The 19807-nt window shown below is 37.5% G+C and overlaps 1 protein-coding gene across 1 annotated transcript in view; it reads left to right on the top strand.

Annotated features, from left to right (window-relative positions):
- The window catches only part of FES1A (Fes1A), a 53245-nt gene that overhangs the window by 12814 nt on the left and 20624 nt on the right, over nt 1–19807 (top strand). The window contains exons 2-3 of the mRNA XM_089798112.1: nt 13801–13943; nt 14034–14084. Of these exons, the coding sequence (XP_089654238.1) occupies nt 13801–13943; nt 14034–14084 (194 nt within the window). The remainder of the gene's footprint in view (nt 1–13800; nt 13944–14033; nt 14085–19807) is intronic.

Genomic DNA, 19807 nt, shown 5'->3' with positions numbered 1-19807 from the left:
GCTTAATGTTTCTTCAATGAAAACAGGCACAGCTACCTTTATTATAATGAGAATTTTTGATCTAATAGACTCAACATAATGACCTTTTCAGGAAAACAATCTGCTGAAAGTGTTGAATCAACTTATTTTATCTCATAAATACAAAACCAACTTTAATGCAAAAGAACCACTCGATTTTAATTATCAAGATGATCCACATAGTTGAAAATTAGACCATTGAGCAGGCAAATTCGATAAAACTAACTTCTCACAACATCCCAAGTTCTGAATTGACAATTTCAAAATCAATAACAGACATAGCCAAAAGCTTAAATAGTATCTTCAGAAATATTGATTTAAATAGGCAGATAATAGTATCTACTTACAAAGCCTTTAACCATAAATCAAACTGTAGAGTTTCATTGTATCTGCAGAATTCTGAAATGCTACTTCTAAACTAGGAATAAAACCATAAACAAAAATAGTTTTGTCTATCAATCTGCTGGAGAATTCTAATCCCTATACCATACTAAATAATGACATATATATAGGCATGGGGCTGGACTGCTGCCAAAATTATCCTGCTAGGAGTTAATTGTCTTTTGGGAAAAGTAACTGTTAACTGAAAATGCAAGAAAAACAGATGGCAAAATAAGATACAACGAAGCGATTAAGTGTAACCGCTTGTCTTGATCAGGTAGCGCTGTCTCCATTGGCCACGCCTTTCGCCGTTTTCCACGTTTCATAGGCAGTCGAAAAGGCTGAGATAACGGATTGATGTGGCAAACCAATATAGGCGAACCTTTGCTTCTAGATTTCTTTCATTTTCTTTAGTTCAACAACCTTTTCTTCATGCATTTCCAAGTGCTTTAGATTGATGATTAACATAGCCTCAGTATGCGCCACATTAGAAAAATCTTGCTTAGCTGGTGCCTTCTTGTCTTGCCATTCCTGAAATTTCTTTTGAACTTCTTTGATTATCTCATCCGATTGGGCAACAGATTCGTCTTCTTTTCCTATAAACTGTTTGGCAAACCATTTAAGGTCATTTTGAATAATCTAGTGTATAACCTTAAGTTCTTGCAACGCTTCTTTAATTTCAGTTACTCTTTGTGTCAGTGCTTCATTCCTCCATTCGGTGCAATCTTTGATGACATATTGGGCCTTTTCATCTAGACTACCTATGGGCATTCAGCTTGGAACTTCTGTAAGCCGAGTTCTTGCACATCTTCCAACCACATCACCACCTTTGTCTAGTTATTCTTCTCTTTTTCATATCCTTCATTGCTTGCCTCCACCTTTTTAGCAATTTTCAATATTTCCTTCGAAGCATGGTTTAAGTGACCTATGTGCTTTACGGTGTCATGCAGAACATCCTGAACCCATTCCCCTGCTATTTTCGCTACCGCTTTGCACTTACGCAGATTCTCCAATGATTGCTGATTAGTCATAGTGGACACATCAACGATCGCTGACATCTCACTGATCGGCCTTGCTTCAGGATGAAGGATAGCATTAATATATTGTGCCATGTTTTGGATTGTTTCCTTCATCTCTTGCTTATCTTGTCCATCCTTCCATACCCTGTGTGCAATCTTTTTATTGGATGCTTCAAAGAATTCCATGTCTACTTCGCGATTCCCTTTTCCCAGGTCAACCTTTGTTATCTGGTAGTCTTGAGGTACTATAGAATCATGTAAGCTTCCATCTGGTGGTGTAGCTATCTCTGTTGCCCAACGGCCTGAATTCTTATCAAAATTAATCCTTGCCTCGGTTCTAGCTTTCTTTACTTTAGGTGTTTTATCAAGACACTTACTAACCAAATCATCAATAGGCATGGATATTGGGCCTATGCTTCTTTTCTTCTCCATTGATGTCTCTAACCATTTAGGCGTAGCCTGATCTTTTTCTGTAGCAAGGGAGCATTTGACCAAGGTGAGGTTACTCTCCTGGCCTTCGGTAGTCACTGACAAGTTCTGGGGTTTAGGTACATTGTCTGCCATAGGTGGGTCTTCTGCTACCTCCAGGTCAATGGTTATGTTGTTCTTACTTTTGACAATTGATGCCTTCTTTGTGCTTGAACGGGTTATCCTCTTGCTCTTTGGAGTTGCCTCTTGAACTTGAAGTGATTCAAGATTTGCTTCAACTTCAACTTCAACTGGACCTGCAGCAGAATCAGGAACACCTAGATTAGTTTGCTTGTTGGCAGTCTTTTTATCTTTGCTTTTTGAAAACTTCCCAGAAAGGTCTGGAGTAGCCACTGCCTTTAATTTTATCCACTTGGCGGTTCTAGCTATTACATCTTTAGTATGGGCATAGACATCATTTTCTTCCCTCTTTTCCCAGTCAATTTCAGGAATGGGCATGCATTCAATCTGGTCAATATAAAATTGATCAAGCACTTCTTCAGAATCATCATTTTTTAGTCCATAAGTATCTAACTCTACATTAAACATAGTGATCTGTTTAATGGTTAAGCGTGACCACAGTCTTTTCCTTACTTCAAATTCATTAAGGCAGTTTGCCCAAAAATCTTCTAATTGTGGGGAATGAACCAGGGATACTGCATTCTTAACATTATTTTTGACAAAGCCAGTATAGTCAAAATCTAACCGAGAAATGAAAGGCTTAAAGCATAAGTGGGTTAATGATTTTGCTGACAATATGGCTTCTTTCAGACTGGGGCATCTATAGTGTCCAATCTCAATTGGGAAGAATATTGAAGAAGATCTTTTTGAAATCTGAAAAGACTCAACCACAGAAACAAATTGCCTACACATCTCAGATAACACTACAGAGTCTGAACAATAACGTGGTAGCTCTAAAGGTTCATCAGAAAAACCACCCACTCTGATATATGTAAATCTGGGGAATTGAATGTAATAGCAACCATAGATTTGTACAACCTGCATAGCTTCTTTTGACATCCTATCATTCTCCCGGCTTTGGAGTTCAAAAACCAATTTCCCTAGGAAGACATCATTTACCCTTTTAAACTCTTTGCATAATGTAGTTTCTTGAAGATCACCGTAATATTGGTAGATGGGCATGTCATCAGCCCAAGGTGCATGTGGAAGATAGTCCCATTCTTTAGATGCCGCTAGGATGTAAATTAGATAAGAAGACAAGAAAAATGGACCACAATTGTTAACAACTATTAAACCCCTATGTAGGTTTTCTGCTACCAGGTCAGACCAATCAATGAATTTAACTCCTTCAACGATCTTCTGTATGAAAAAGTACATCCATGACTCCCAGTGGAATGCATGCTCATTTCCCTTAATCCTATTTAGCAGAAGAACAATGTTTGCAATTTCTTTTATAAAATGCTCAATAGTCAATGGCTTAGGCAGTATAGAACCTCCCTCTACTGGTTTCAAGAGCCAGGACTGAGCTATCTTGTTATCATAGCTGCTTTTGTTTTCAGCGTATAGGCGCTCAGCTTCTTCGAACGTCCATGGCTCGTAGTGTTCCTTGTGAGGAATCCTAAAGGCCGAATGAACACTGGTTCTATTGATTCTAACAATCACTTCCCCTGAGGCTTTCTTAATGCATCCGAAAACAAGGTCATAATGGCTTGCACATTCAAGGACGAGTTCTGGGTATGTGATAGCAGCGGGAAAAGCGGCGGCTTCTAATAATCCACTATCAACTAGCTTCTGGTAAATAGGGCTTGATTGGGTGTTCTTGGCTCACTCAATTACCTCAAATAAATTTTTATTTACCAGAAACGTGTCACAAATTTCAAGCAGTGAACTGAGTAAAGATGGCTTCTCTAACTTGGGCATTTTGGGGCGGAAAGCGTCATGATTGCTAAGAAAGATAGGTTTACAAGATACGGCTTGAAATATTTCAAATCAAAGCAAACACAATTTGAAATGCAAAGGGTTATGGAAATGCACTTACAGTTTGACAGAGACACAACCTGCAATTTGCCCTTCTTATCCGATAGTGCTGGAATTTCTTTGGAGAAAGTGGAATGAGTGGGAAAGGCTAAAATCAATGCATTTAAGGAATGATTTGTGCAGAAGATCGCAGGACAGATTTGGCAAGTAAGTGCAATAATTACTCATTCATGTGACACGCATTGGAAAAGACACTGCATGTGCTTTGTTTTAAATACTCCATCAAATCCGCACGTATAATGTTATGCTAAGTGATCATGACATGACAACTTTAACCCTTAATCAAATCTTGCCGTAGCCGAACACGTACTGCCTTAAACCCCTTCACTTATAACTTTACATGTCGTGGGAAGTGCTATACTGGGACCTATATTGATTTGGCCCGAAAAGTTGAAACCTGCATACAATTATCGTTAGTGTGCAAAATCAACATTGAAGTTGAAGTTGAAGATTTGGGTGGTTGGGTTTCAACTTCAACTTTGACTTTACTAAGGCCGACTCGAGAAAAGAAATCGAGCTTGACATATGAAGATAGCTGCGGACTCGAACTTGAAGTTGAAGTAGGCTAAAACTTCAAGTTCAACTTCAAGAAAAGAAGACTTGAGACTGAAACATTCAAGGGTGCGAGAAAAGTATAAGCTCTAACACTACTGAATCAAAGTTGCCTGCAGAAAAGACCATGTTATGGCACCAGAGACTCGGCCACTTATGGCACCAGAGACTCGGCCACATAGGTGAGAAGGGTCTACGGACCTTGAAAAATAAGAACCTTGTTGATGGGTTAAAGGATTGCAATCTTGAATTTGATTTTTGTGAGCATTGTATCTATGGTAAACAAAACCGCATTCAATTTTACTCGAGTTCTCATAAGTCTTAATGTATTTTGGATCTAATCCATTCAGATGTATTTGGTCCAGTATGTTCCTTCTATTGGTAGATCAATTTATTATGTTTCTTTCATTGATGATTTCAGTAGAAGAACATGGGTTTATTTCCTTAGGAATAAAGCTGAAGTTTTTAGTCGTTTCAAAGAATTTAAAGCAATGGTTGGATTGCAGATTGGAAAGAAAATAAAATGTTTGAGAACTGATAATGGTGGTGAATTTTGCTCCAATGATTTTGACACATTTTGTAAAGATTGTGGTATTAAAAGAGAGAAGACAACTCCGTATTCTCCACAGTAGAATGGAGTTGCAGAAAGAATGAATAGGACCCTGATGGAGAAGGCTAGGAGTATGCCGAGTGGTGCTGGACTAGAACAAAAGTTCTGGGCCGAAGTTGTAGCCATTGCCTGCTACTTGATAAACAGGTCTCCTACATCAGCTCTTGTTGATAAGACGCCAATGGAAGCGTGGTCGGGCCACAAGCCTTCACTTAGACATCTAAGAGTGTTTGATTGTGAGGCATATGCTCATGTGCCAAAGGAGAAGCAGACAAAATTGGACAACAAAGCTGTCAAATGTATCTTCATCGGATATAGTTATGGTGTAAAAGGATACAAGCTTTGGGATCTTGTTGCACAAAAGGTATTTTATTCCAGAAGTGTTATTTTTAGAGAAACTAAGCCTTCTTTTGTTACAGTGCAGCCAGAATGGATAGAAGAAAAGAAAGATGTGATTCAACTTCCTGCTACATTTGAGAAAGTTGAATCGAGGCCCTTAGAAAGACGAGATGTTGAAGAGAGCTCTACAAGTTTTGAATCATTAGAGGAAGAGGGAGAACCTAATGATGAACCTGAACCTCCTGAACTTGAACCAGATCTTGTTCGAAGATCTACTAGACAAAGGAAACCCCCTGAAAGGTATGGGTATTCTCCTGATGATTGGAGATGCATATTTGCATTGAATGCTAATATTGATGAACCGAGATCTGTACAAGAGGCTCTTGGTATGAATGATTCAGAGTCCTGGAAAATAGCCATGGATGAAGAAATCGCAGCTCTTCAGACGAATCAAACATGGGATCTTGTACCATTGCCTGAAGGATGGAAGCCTGTTGGTTGTAAATGGGTGTTCAAAAGGAAGATGGGTTCAGATGGAAGCATTGAGAAGTATAAAGCACGTTTGGTTGCAAAAGGTTACTCTTAGGTTGAGGGAGTAGATTATGGTGAGATTTTTTCTCTAACAGCCAAAATGACATCCATTAGATTTTTGCTTTCTATTGCAGCAGCATATGATCTAGAGATCAAGCAAATGGATGTGAAAACTGCTTTCCTTCATGGAGATTTGGAGGAAGAAATTTACATGTCACAGCCAGATCATTATGTGGTAAAAAGTAAAAGTCATTTGGTCTGTAAATTGAAGAAATTCTTGTATGGTTTAAAACAGAGTCCTAGGATGTGGTACCAAAAGTTTGATACATATGTGTTGAGTTCGGGATTTGTGTGATCTAAATCTGATCACTGTATATATTTCAAATCTGATGGTGATGGTTTCTTGGTTATTGCCTTGTGTGTCGATGACATGTTGTTTATTGGCAAAGGAAAAGGTTTGATTGCAGAGTTAAAATCTCAACTCTCGATAAATATTGAAATGAAAGATCTTGGTGCAGCTAGGAACATTCTGGGAATGGAGATTATAAGAGATAGACAAAACAAAAAGCTTTGGCGAGGCCAGAGTAAGTATGTTGGTACTATTTTGAAAAGGTTTAATATGCAGGATTCAAGACCATTGAGTGTTCCTGTTACTATGGGAACAAAGCTTTCTAGCTCACAGTGTCCTACATCCCCATTGGAGATGGAAGAAATGAGTTGAGTACCATATCAGAGTGCTGTTGGAAGTTTGATGTATGCTATGGTCTGTACAAGACCAGACATTGCCCAAGTAGTGGGAGTACTTTCCCGTTATATGTCTAATCCAGGAAGAGCACATTGGGATGCAGTAAAAAGAGTTTTCAGATACTTGCGGGGTACCTCAGAGTACTCGATATGTTTTCATGGAACAGGAAATGAGCATTTCTTAGATATTCGAGGCTATGTGGATTCAGACTGGGTTGGTGATGTTGATAGAAGAAGATCCACCAGTACATATGTGTTTACATTATTTGGTGGTGCAATCAGTTGGATGAGCAAGCGACAGGCTGTGGTCGCTTTGTCCACTACCAAGGCAGAGTATATGGCAGCTACTCATGCCTACAAGGAAGCCATCTTGCTAAAGAGATTGTGTTCAGATATAGAGTTCAAACAGGGTGCAGTGACAATTTATAGTGACAGCCAGAGTGCAATCTGCCTAGCGAAGAACCCGACTTTTAATGCGAGGACCAAACACATTGATGTACAATATCATTTTGTGAGAGATATGGTCGAGGATGGCAAGGTGAAGCTGGAAAAGGTAGAGACTTTGGTGAATGTTGCTGATGCATTAACTAAGCCCGTGAGCACAGAGAAATTCAGATGGTGTTCAAAGTCTATGAGCCTCTTGGCCCCTACCAATTAAGTCCATGATATTTAGGATCCCTTGACTCTTGCAAGGTGTTCGAGAAGTGGGAGAATGTTGAGAACATGTGTCTCAACCTTGCAATCTTTTTCTGGAAAATTCGAGAATTTGTTTGTGGAAGTTATTCACTTATTTATATCTTGGAAAAGAGTGTATAAAATACCAAAAGGTGCCCTGTCCATAGTAGAATATAGGAGGGCCATTTTTATAGCATAGTTAGCTTGTTTTATGACTTTTATGGGGGTCTAAACTAAGAGACAAAATTGTGGACGGGATTACTATTTTAACCTGGTTGTTTTTCCATATTGGAAATGTAAATATAAAAAATGGGTAACATGTGGCATGGTAGTTTTGCCCATGGTTTTGTAAAACCACAAGTGGTTTTCAGGTTGTAAAATTGCTATAAAAGGAGGGCTTGGGGAGGTGTTTGTGTAATTGAGTTCAATTTGCAAGGCTGGTGCTAGAAGGAGTCTCTCCGAGTTTGAGTTGTGGTGATGCGCTTCTGTAAGAACTTGCATTGCAAGTGTATTGTAATCATCTTGGTTTGATAATACATTGTGTTGGTTTTGGAGGGTGGGGTTTTTCTCCCGGAAGGGTTTCCCCACGGTAATCACTGTGTTATGTGTCCATTGTTATTTTGATTATGTTATTATGCATTTCTTGAGATCTCTGCAATAGTTAGTTGAATTTGCATAATAGTCCTCTCAAAGATTCGCGTAGGAAGCGATTCCGCGCACCTTTGCTTCCTTACAAATGAGTTGGTGGAGTTGTGGCATAGGGTCAACACTAATGGAAGGCCAACAATTTTCAATGGTACCCTGCTTCTCTTTCTTCTTCTAATCTGTTTTTTTTTTTGCGTGTTCGGTTTGAAGCTTCTGTGTACATGTTTCTTATTCTGGCTTTTTAGACTGGGTTGGGAATGATCACTCTGCATTTCTGGGTTGGCATGGAGAATGCCAATTTTTTTTGTGGTGTGACTTGAAATTATACTTTTGCTGTCATTGGTGCACTAGATCAAATTTGGTCCCCAAAATTATGACTGTTATTATGTAACGAAAATGCAATGTGGTCGGTTTGTGGGTACACCTCACAATTTTTTTGTGAAGAACAAATTGCAATCTCTGCAAATTTTGACAAATATGGATGTGGAGTTGGGGTTTCTCTGAAAATTCTTACTGTAAAATTTGAAGTTGTAAAGGGTGGTTTGGTGACTTGTCTTGGAGATTTTTGTTGGATTTGAGCACTGAAACTATTATTGTAAAAGTTCTTTTTTTTATGAATAAAACTAAAAAATTATTACTGAGAATGGTTTTAGCAGTAAGTTAGCATCCCACTTTCTTTTGAAAATTGAAGTGCAGGTGTGCACTTATTTACAATTTTTTACAATATTTCACATGAAAAGCATATTAAAAGCTAAATGAAGTTCCAATGCTATAAATAGTTGGTTGGCTCAAAGCAAGCCCAAAGTACAGATTTATTATGAAATACATCAATCGAAATTGAAAGTCTTCAAATTAATTTCCAATAAGGATGACTATCATAAAAAATAATGCTTTTGGAAGTTAGTCCGGAAATAACTTGTCCATGTGTACATTATCTAGAACATGTAAAAAATAAAAGAAATCACAAAAGGTTATAGGAAATTACAGGCAGCTGAAAATAGCTACCATAGAGCAACCCTCTTTGGTGCTGGTGCAACAACAGTAGTAGCAAGATTTATGTCTTGTAACCTCAACAATCTATTAATGAAGTCCTGGACTTGTGATCTATGAGCTGTTGGCACTGAATCTAACTGCATAGTCTTCATCTTTAAAGTAAGACAGGTTTATCAATCTCTGTTGGCTCTTCTTTACTATCTGGAATATTGTTGTCAAGTATAGACAAACACTTTTGTCCAGTTGAGCTATTCCGAGTGCATCTCTAGCTTTTGAAATTCAATGTGTATTTTGTCACGCTCAAAGTGGATGCCATAATGGTCAATAAAAGTTCAAGAGAGGAATACCATGGGGAGGGCTGCCTGTTGAATTATTTCATGCACAGTTGTCACTAGGTCTTTTAATATGGCGCCAGTTTTGTCGCAAAGCCAAACACAACTGTAAAGCATATACTGTTATTTCTAAGTGAATGTTTTTAACTTCCTGCCACATGCTACCTCTCCCATTTCAGCTAGTTTTATGGGATGCCATTAGTATTCTTGAAGAAATGAGAAGACAGTAATCTAATAATATTTGCAAAGGTGATGGTGACAAAAGGAGGAAGGAAACTTGTACATTTTCATAAGTGTATTTTTATTGGTAACATCGCTTTTTAGCTGGAGCTTTTAACCAGTGGGGTCACATTTTGGGGACCCTGTCCCCGGATTGAATCTACCTATTTGGGAGGCATTAATGCCACTTACATTTTGAAGCTCAACTGTTATACCAGATATTACCACACAACTCTGGACATCATACCGAGATACTTCTTGAAATCAGTCAACAACCCCTTATCACTGTTGTGTTGTGGAGCCTAATCAGACTCGGAGGTTAATTCCCCCCCCTTTTATTTGTCGTAATTTCCCTCTAGATTATTACTACGGGGGTTAGAGATGGGGTCAGAGTATGTTGCTGGTAAAGAGGCAATCAAGGAGATGATGTGGCTTAAGTTCTTCATGGAAGAATTGGGACACCTACAGAGGGATAATTATTTGTTTACAGATAGCCAAAGTGCCATTCATCTTGCAAAGAATTCTGCTCTACATTCAAAGACAAAGCGTATACAATTGCGGTACCATTTCATTCGGTCAGTTCTAGATGATAGACAGTTAAAACTGGAGAAGATACATATAGATGATAATCCAACAGATATGTTTACCAAGGTAGTGACAAGGGAGAAGCTGAACTCCTCTTGAACAAAATAAAAGAACAACAGAGTCCGGGTGGTTTTACATTCTAGTGGGAGCTATAGGTTCAGTGATGCTATAATCAGTCTCCAAGTGGAGATTGTTGTATTGTGGAGCCTAATCAGTCTTGAAGGTTAATTTCCCCCCCTTTATTCAGCATAATTTCCCCCACAGATTATTACTATGGGGGTTTGGGGGGCAGCACCTCTTGCAGGGTCCTAGGGTAGCGCCCCAGGTGTGCTCTCTATTGTAGTACAAGGTGGGGGTCGAGGGGCAATGCCCCCGCGTAGGTTTTCAGTGGCAACACCCTCGAAGCCAAAAATGAATTGACTATTGTAAAAGGCTTCGACTGTTATTTTTCTATTGGACTACTTATTCTAGCCTTAATTTTGCAAGCGGCAAAAGCTTGTATAAAATAGCTCAGGGTTAGGGATTTTCATAATGTATGATGATATTGTAGCTTCTTGCGGTGGTATTGAGCTGTAGGGGATTGCGGATTGTAATCACTGGATAATAATAATATTGGACTTGCTGTTGGTGGATGTAGCCTAGGGATTGGGTGAACCATGTTAAATCATTGTGTCTTGTGTTCTCTTTTGTGCGATTTATTATTTTCTGATATTGGTTATATTTACATGTAATTGTTATAACTTATTTTTGTCTGTGGTTGATTCTAATGATCACTCCGAAGTCCAAAGCTCCTTTCACCTTACCGCTCCAACCCTTATCTCGTCATAGCATCTCCTTATACCTCCAAGGCAATTAATTGCCACCTCCGTATATGTCCCAATGTTGACGACAATGGTACTCTACCTCAGCAAGGTGCAAATGTGTGCAGAACAGTGAAAGCTCAAAGATGCCTCACGAATGGTGGAACAAGCTGGCAACAAATGTGGCAGAAACGACGGTCAAATCTCCAATTACCAGTCACCTCATGGGACGCGCATGGCAGGCAGCCCAACAATCACGTGGGGCAAGCAATTTGAACATCGGGCGAGCAGTTTTGAACTCAAAACCTCAATCAATTGAGGCTTGTGACGTTACTGTCTATGTTTGCAGTTGTTTCTTGTTTTTAATTTCCCATATAACTCTCTTCAATTATTCAGAACAGTCAAGCAGCTCATTTGTAGGCACAAATTGATTGTTTTCTTGATTTAAAAAAATAGGAGTCTTTAAGTAAGATTTCTTTTTGCGAGGGAAACCCTAGTTGATGAAATAGCCACTGGATATCTTTGCCACTTAATGATCATTTCATGGTTTACAATATTTTTATATAATTATGCCTGATGCTCGGGAGTTAAAATATCCTATTCTTGTCTCCCTAAATGCAGGAGGGTTGTGGAGGAGGCTAGATCAGAAAATAGGGGAAGGTCTCTGTAATTCAGACAATCTTTTTTTGTTTTCATTATCCCTACCTTTTTGTTAACTTCTGAAATCCGTTCTACTTGATATCTTTAAATGATTTTTTTTCACCTGTTTTCTATAGACATATTATGATTGTTACTAAGGCTCTCTTTTCCCATTCTTATTCTTTGAGCTTGGCATTACTACAATCCTCTGTTGTTTGCTTTAAACTATTTAAATGTATATGCTGCTTTTGAAGATGTTTTTACTCTGTTGCAAATTTTATCTATCATGTTGCTGACTTTTTTGAATTGAGGAATTTTGAGCCTATGATAAATTGCATGTTATGTTCCATTTAAAGTTTATCCAATGCATTTTCTAGATTTTCTGTTCTGTATGAAGCTACCATAATTAAACCTAAGGCTCTCTTTGCCGTTCTTATTCTAATTTGAAAATTTTGTCGATTTTATGGTTCATGAAGGTAGGTGCCCAATTGTTTTTTCTTCCATCAATAATGGATTGCTAGTCACATCTCAGATTTTGTTCACTATCAGAAAACTGCTCTAGATAGGAGCACATACATTCAATGAGTTAGAGATGTTTAAGTTCTAATTGTTTTGAAGTTAGCTTGCATGAAATTAACTTGATTTGAAGTGTGTTATTTATTGGTCAATCCTTTTGAGCTTTGGCATTGATACTAGCCTTGTGTTTGTATTGAGTTTTTTATATGTATTTGCTGCTTTTCAACATTCTTAAAATCTGTAAATGTTATCTATCATGTTGCCGGGTTTTTCGAAGTGAGGAATTTTGAGTTTATGACAGGCCCCATGTTATGTTCCATTGTTTCAAGTCTATCCTATACATTTTTCATTATGGCTCTACTAGTACCTTTAGGGTTGATGTTTGCATGGGAGTTGGATAATTATAGTGAGAATTAGAACATAAACATTCAGATGCACATGCAGACAAGAAATAAGGAAACAAATAGACAGACAGAAGAAGCAAGAAATGTCAACACCTGGATATTAATGCTGAATGGAACCTATCTTAGCTGCCGTTGAACACTTTATCTGAGACCTATGCTAAAGAGTGACTTCTTGGAAGTTCCAGCAAATTTCTGGCTTTTTTAGCAGCAAAAATTTAGGTGCAGATGGAAAACCTACTTATTTTGTCATTCACCCCCTTTGTGCTTCTCAGAATTTTAATTTTGAACACTTAGCAGAAAGCTTTTGGTGTACCTTCAAATGCCTCGAGAACTCTCTCTGTTTCTCCCCATCTCTATATAAATGTATGTATGTATATGTGTTTGTGTGTGTTTGTATTATATATTATAAATATGTTTGTGCGTAAGTTTATACATGCATACAAAGATAGATATAGATACATACATACACACAAATTTCAGCATGTCTCAAAATTTTGAGTGTGACCACGTGTTGGAAGTTTTCAAAACAAACCTTTAGTTGGCGCAATAATTTCGTCAATCTGCCTGGAGGTGCAAGCTTTAAGCATTTTCTTTGCTTCTTGGAATTGCAATTGTTAATTTATTTATTGCTCAAAATCTAAGAAATTCTTAGTGCGGGGTTTGAGAAGGGACAGATTAAAGGTGTTAAAACTGTTAAAGCTGTAAAAGTGAACATGTGTTTTGGACTCAGGATATTTTGTAAGAATTCCATAATTAATCAGTCATGGTAAAATCTCTGCTTGCCTTTCTGTCAGAGGACGTTTTCTACAATGTAAAGATCGTTGTTTGTTCTTTTGAGTCAAAGCGACCTTGTACATCAATAACTTGTTGTACTGCTAATGTTTGTGTTTGAACCCATTCCAAGTTTAAGGAGAATCAGCAATGACATTTCTTTCTGTTGTGATGGAATCTGGAAGTATGAAGATTGTCCATCTGCATCATATGAATTTGAAATATCAAATTGAGGTTAAATCTAAAACCTAATTCTTTCATGGTATTTTAATGATACATATTAATAAAACATGCTTGAAACATGGAACAGCATGACGGACCTTATCAAATCTTGAAAGATTAATAGCTGTGAGAAAATGAATATTCCATAAAAGCAGTTGTTTTCTTACTTGTAACTGTAATGTTTAGGAGCACCAAAATGGTAGGACAGTCTAGCTCATTTGCGGTGTTGAATGGTGCTAGCAAAAATTCTGCAAAGCAAATTTAAGAGAATAAATATAGCAAAGTTTTGAGATATTTAGGCAAGCAAAGGGATGACATATATTTGCCTTTGGCACTTAGTGAGGAAGATCGAAGATGGTTTATGGAAGCCATGCAAGCACAGACAGTAGACGTGGTTAAGCGGATGAAAGAGATCACTGTCATCATGCAAATGCCTCAGGAGGTTTTGGAGGCACAAGGGGTCACAGTTGCAGATTTGGAAGGTAACGCAGACCTTTTTCAATTTGTAACTTTTTTGATCTTGATGCGCTAGGTACATGTCAGTAATTTACCTAAACTCTTTCCCTTTACAGGAATTTTGGAGGAACTTCAGGAGCATGTTGAATCCATTGATATGGCTAATGGTAAATAATTGACTACCCATGTTTTCATCTTATTCAAGGTTTTAGAACTTGCCATATCCTTTTTATATTCAATTGAGTTTTTTTTGTTTGATTTGGTTTGTCTGGACTCCGCAATGCTTATTTTGTATAAATGCGTTTGAGTACAAGTCTTTCCATGTCATACCAAGGAGAATTAAGTGGTGAGAATTTCATTTGTGAATGATTGGGTATTCTAACATGATTCCTTGAGCTTGATAACAGCATGTATTTTAATTTTCTGATATTTTTCCTTGCATTCTATGGTTAATTGCAAATTGCAATACATAGTATGCCATTTCACATTAATTCCTGAGGAAAAATGAATGATATTAAAATGTCATTTCCAGTGAGTGAAAGAGGTCGTTGGTCATTTCCACAGGGATATTATTCATTGTGAGAATTGTATGCATTTTATAGGATTCAATATCTACCAGAAAGTTGCATCTGTTTTTGTAATAACTCTCATTGGCTCTAGCTCAACAACTCTTATTTTTCTTAATTATTTAGCCGTCTGACATTTAACCAAACACTTGGCAGGCAGTGCTAATACCACACAAATGAATTTCAATTATTTGTTGATCCTCAATTCCAAATTTCCATATTCAAGTAAATGAAGATAGAGATAATGCTTTGAATAACAAAGATGATGGACAAACTAATTCAGATTTTCAAGGATAGATTTACCTAGTTTGCGGTGCCCAAAAGAATCTAATTTCTAATTTCTTGAGAAGCACCAGTTCCGAAATTTATTGCAAAGGTATTCCTTATTTAAACTAATTATGTAATCAAAGTTACAATATGAATTCCTTATACCTGGTAATCACGACATACAATTTGCAGTATGCACCTCAAGAGAAGTCACATCCGAATACTCACGTTAGGAAATGGGTTGCATTTATGTTCCTCCAAACTGAACGCAGCACCCAGACAAGGCTGCGTGAGCTTCCCAAGCTTTCACAGGCATCCTCAAACAAATTGCAGCCCCCTAAAATCAGAATGCAGGCCACCAAATTCCAATGCATCCTGCTCTTATTTCATTCGCAGCCACTAACGGGTAAAACACAGGTCTTCTGTTATGCATGCTGGAAGGAAAGGGAAAGTCTCCAGCCTCCAAGAAGCATTCACAGGGCCAAGAAATATCAAAACGCTGCCACAGATAAGAAAATGGCAGACCAAAACATGCACAGCAATTCTCTGAATAGAGATCGCAGGTTGAGATTTATAATTCACAGTTTCCAATTCAAATGAAATCATGCCCAGAATAAACGTCCAATGTGCAGATAATATTGTAATCAAAACATAGGGATTGATGCTACCAGATATCTCCAGCAAAGACTTGTCTTAATCCACAGGAAGAACGCGTAGCAGCAGCAGATGCAGGCACTCTCAATACAAGAACATGGACGTCCAATTAACAGGTGTGAAATGCATCTGAGTATCCAACATCTTCAATTCCTCCCAATTCCACCAGTAACAAAGAACTCCAACTTCTCATAAACAGTACGTTGAAGGGGTGTGCCTGTTTACTCAACTTTTCATTAATACATAAATAAGAGATGCAAAGAAAAAAGGAGCGCACAATTCTTAACATTATTAAGAACATTATTGTGAGGAGCTTTCTTTAATGATCCAAAAGGTGAAATAAACTCAAAATATAGGCGCTTCCAAGTGATATGTTGTATCTGGTGTGATAAATATCAGACTGCTTTTATTTGCTGGAGGCAGAGAATTAGGATTGTAGATAAAGCTGAATCTTTATAATTGCCAAAGAAATTGTTCTTGAAGAATCTCAGAATTTTTGAATTTCCTGCAGCATTCCGAGTTTGAATATCAGAGGTGTTGTGAAATATTTGTATGTTTTCTTGCCTCTGTTTTGATTGATCTTCCTATTGTAGGAGTTAAATCTCAATCATACTAGCTCTGAATTGCATATGTATTCAATTATTTGAATTCTGAAACTAGAACGATTGATGATATATACAGTAGTGCATATTGTCCTATAGAGTTATGTTTCAAAGCTTGCACTATAATTGACACTGTTGCCCCAAAAAATAAGGCACAGATCTCTATTATCATCTAGATAATCATTTGATTTGTCTCCTAGAAGTTAGAGTTTTAACTCTGTATTTATATGTTAAATTATCAACTCATTTACTGCTATTATTATAAACATTCTCACTTCAAGCATCATTTTTTCACAAATTATTTTGTTTTCAGGACATTGATGTTTGAAGCATATTCAAAGTATTTACATTTTGAAGAGATTGATGAAATTTCAAAGTGAATACACTTTCAGCATTTACATTTTAATTGGTGCAAATTAAAAGTCTTCTTTGCAAATCTAATTTGCTTGAAGGGCCAACATATTTAAAGGAGACCAGTGCCTTCTTGGCAAACTAAAAGTCTACCAATACAATAAAATTTAATTTGCATAAGGATTTAATGCAGAGTGGGTTGGCAATTGAAGCAAAATGAGCTTTTCCCCGACGTCAACCTATGGAAAACCAAATTTAGGGTGTATCCAACTCTTCCCTTTCAAAGGATCATCTTCTTTTATCTATTTAAGTTTCTTCGACTTCTATAGAGACGAGAAACACAAGGTGACCACACAAGGCTTAGTGAATCAATCCTTTACACTTGCCATTATTCACTTCCTTGTCCAAACTATGTGCACAATCCCTCAAATTAGAGAGTAGAAGAGGACATAATTTACTTCTACACCATTAACTGGAACATTTCCAACTGACCAACCAACTTCCATTTGTCCCTGATTAATATTTCAGGTTTTAGGTCTATTTGGACCAGGCTTCCTAGTAGCCCTGTGAGAGGAGCTTTAGGGCAACAACTTTTAAAATTCCAAAGAACCTTGGAATCAAATTACAGATTCAAGCACCCTTTTCAGAGTTACACTCAACCCCCAATTTAAAGGAACCAACTCCTAGACAAACCTCTAAACACTTGTGTTGATCAGAGACCTAAAAGGGCTAATTAGGCCTGATTTGTGAAGGAAGTGTGAACCAGTCACCTCACAGGGTCGAATCAACACTGGAACAGATCACATGTTTATAAATCCCTGATCCAACATGAAATTGAACCCATCTACTCTCTAGGGTTGACTCTGTACATTAATGCTATCCCAGGGACCAATCACATAGGTCTTGCTTGGCCTAGGGCTTGGTGGCAAAATTAATAAACCAAAACTTATCAACTTGCAACTTTGGAATTGTAAAATACATAATTCTTACTTGTATTTCCACAAGAGCTGTGAGAAACCACTGGTGGAAACACAAGTTAGGGCTGCATTTGTGTCAAACCCTTGTGAAATGAGGGTTTCAGAGTAATTGGCAGAAAAATGCTAAGATCTAACTCCAAACACAACCAAATTGGATCAAACCAATTGCATTGCAATCCAGATTCACTCCCCCATCTGATTATGTCAAAAGATTACAACATTCAATCACAAATTGTATGGACAAGACCAAAATGCATGAGAATTGTAGGAAAACTGAGTTTTATTAACTTGAAATTGCCACCAAAACATGCAATGTCCTTGTTTCTTCCATGGATTCATTTAAGTACATCTCTTCCAACTTCTACAACTGAATTTCAAAGCAAAGAACCAAAACTCGAAATCAGATCGAAATCGGCAAGGCCTACTCGAATTGTGAATTGCCTATGAATTGGCTACAAATCGGCAAATTGAAAAAACCTTTGAAATTTAAAGATTTTAATGATTTAAAACTTATTTCATGCACCCTTTATTGAATATAATTTAAACACACTATAACACCATCAAATAGAAGCTTAAGCCTGACATACACAAACAAGGAACATAAACAATAAATCCATCACATACATAAATTTTTTGGTGATTTTGTACCCACTTGACAATTTTGGGGGCCAATTTTTGGTGAATTTTGACAAAAATTGTGGAGTTTGGCGATTCAAGCAAATTTTGCCTAAAAAATCAGCAATCCAATGTGACGAGTCGGCAAAAATAGCCCATGCTTCCTCAGATTGCTAAATCTCCAAAATCACCCGAATTGAGGCGATTCTCATTACTATGTTTCAAACACTATTGGCCTTTGGGAAGTTGTTCTCCTAAATGTTGCATTAGTTTGCACAAAAGTTGCAAAGTTGTGAATGCAACTTTTGCATCTTCGACATCAACTTGTGCAACTTTTGCAATTTTCTTTCTTATGACTCCGTATGGCTGCAAATTGGACTATTTGGATGCCAAGACTTCTAAAACAACCTATGACTAAGTTTGACCACAAGGTTTAGAGGTGCACTTCGATCAACTAGCCTTACAAATGGGGTTTCCTATTACAATGAAAAGGTCGAATGGACAAGACCTCCTAGACTACCTTCTACCATGCCTTACGATGTGAGAACAATAGGGTGCCCTTGCACCAATTTATAATATATGATATCAAGCCCAAGTTGGTAGAATGCTGGGATTATTCCAAATATTGTTTATAATTCGCCCTTGGGGTATGGAGGGTTTTACCAACAATGGTAATTAATATTTTGTTGCTATGAAAAATATGTTAATATTGGACTATGTAATTCTCTATTTACTAGTAGGGAGTTATTAACTCTCACTAGGCATGCATTATAGTAACAATAAAATTTAAAGTTGAACAATAGAGGCACTCTCCTAGGGAATCAATTAATTTAGGGTGTTATGACATTTGCCATAAGTTGTAAGAGCATCTATGATAGCTACGACACTTGTCATAAGATTCAATGATGACAATGACATGTATTGAAAAATCAAATTTTTTGGGTACCTAGGTGCTCATGCATGTAAGATGCCTTATAGCTGGTGTAAGAGCATTTCTAGGTTGTCATTTTTAGTTGCAAATTGATGATTCAAAGTTTGGAGGCGTTTGGATTCAATTTTGGATGTTGTTCTTTGTATTTGTATTATTTAACAAGTGGTTTGGAATGGAGTAGTGTAAAGTTTGTTCAGGTTTTGCTTTGCAAGGGTTATGTTGCTTGTTTGAAGAATGTGGAGGTGATTGTATTGTATCACATTGTTGCTTATAATATAAGCTATTCATCTCTTCTATTATGAAATTTTTTCTCAACAAGATCTCTCCATGTTACACGCTATGCTATGTGTTTTCATTCACTATTTTCATTATTGTTTCTGATTTAAAATCTACATTCGGTGATCATTGTTATATTTGAGATGTAATAGATTTGAAGCTTCCTATATTGCCGTCCATTCTATTCTTCTTAAAAGTCTTGGACAAGGTGGATAATAGATACCAAACTATATTAAGTGTGTCTAGTAGAAGAGCGCTTTTCATCATATGGATCCAAGAAGGCTGCCCTTTCACCTTCTTCGGAATTTGTACCCTGTTTGGTGGTGCGTGTATGATTTTGGTGTCTTGTGTCTTATTGCATGGCTTGCCTTGATTTTCTTGATTTGCATGTTTCATTTGTGGTTGTTTTGTTAATTTCTTTCATGTTTTCTCTTGCTCCCTTTTAAAATTTTTTTTATTAGACTGCAGGAATCGGGTGCAGCACGACCCCCCCTATAAACTGTAGTGCGCCGGGTAAACTTTTTAACGTGACCGGTAGCGCTGGCGTGACACACCCACTGGTACCACGGGGATGGGGGAGACTAGAACCCGTGACCAACCCCCTACAACAGGGAAGATTTAGCCAACCGAGCTAGGGCCCCCGCCCTATTT

This window comes from Cupressus sempervirens, chromosome 8 (genome assembly GCF_028749045.1).
Source record: "Cupressus sempervirens isolate cs-2001-9-10 chromosome 8, ASM2874904v1, whole genome shotgun sequence".
In the NCBI taxonomy this organism is placed as follows: domain Eukaryota; kingdom Viridiplantae; phylum Streptophyta; class Pinopsida; order Cupressales; family Cupressaceae; genus Cupressus; species Cupressus sempervirens.
The sequence above is the reverse complement of the archived record's forward strand: the minus strand, read 5'-3'. Positions and strand labels throughout refer to the sequence as shown.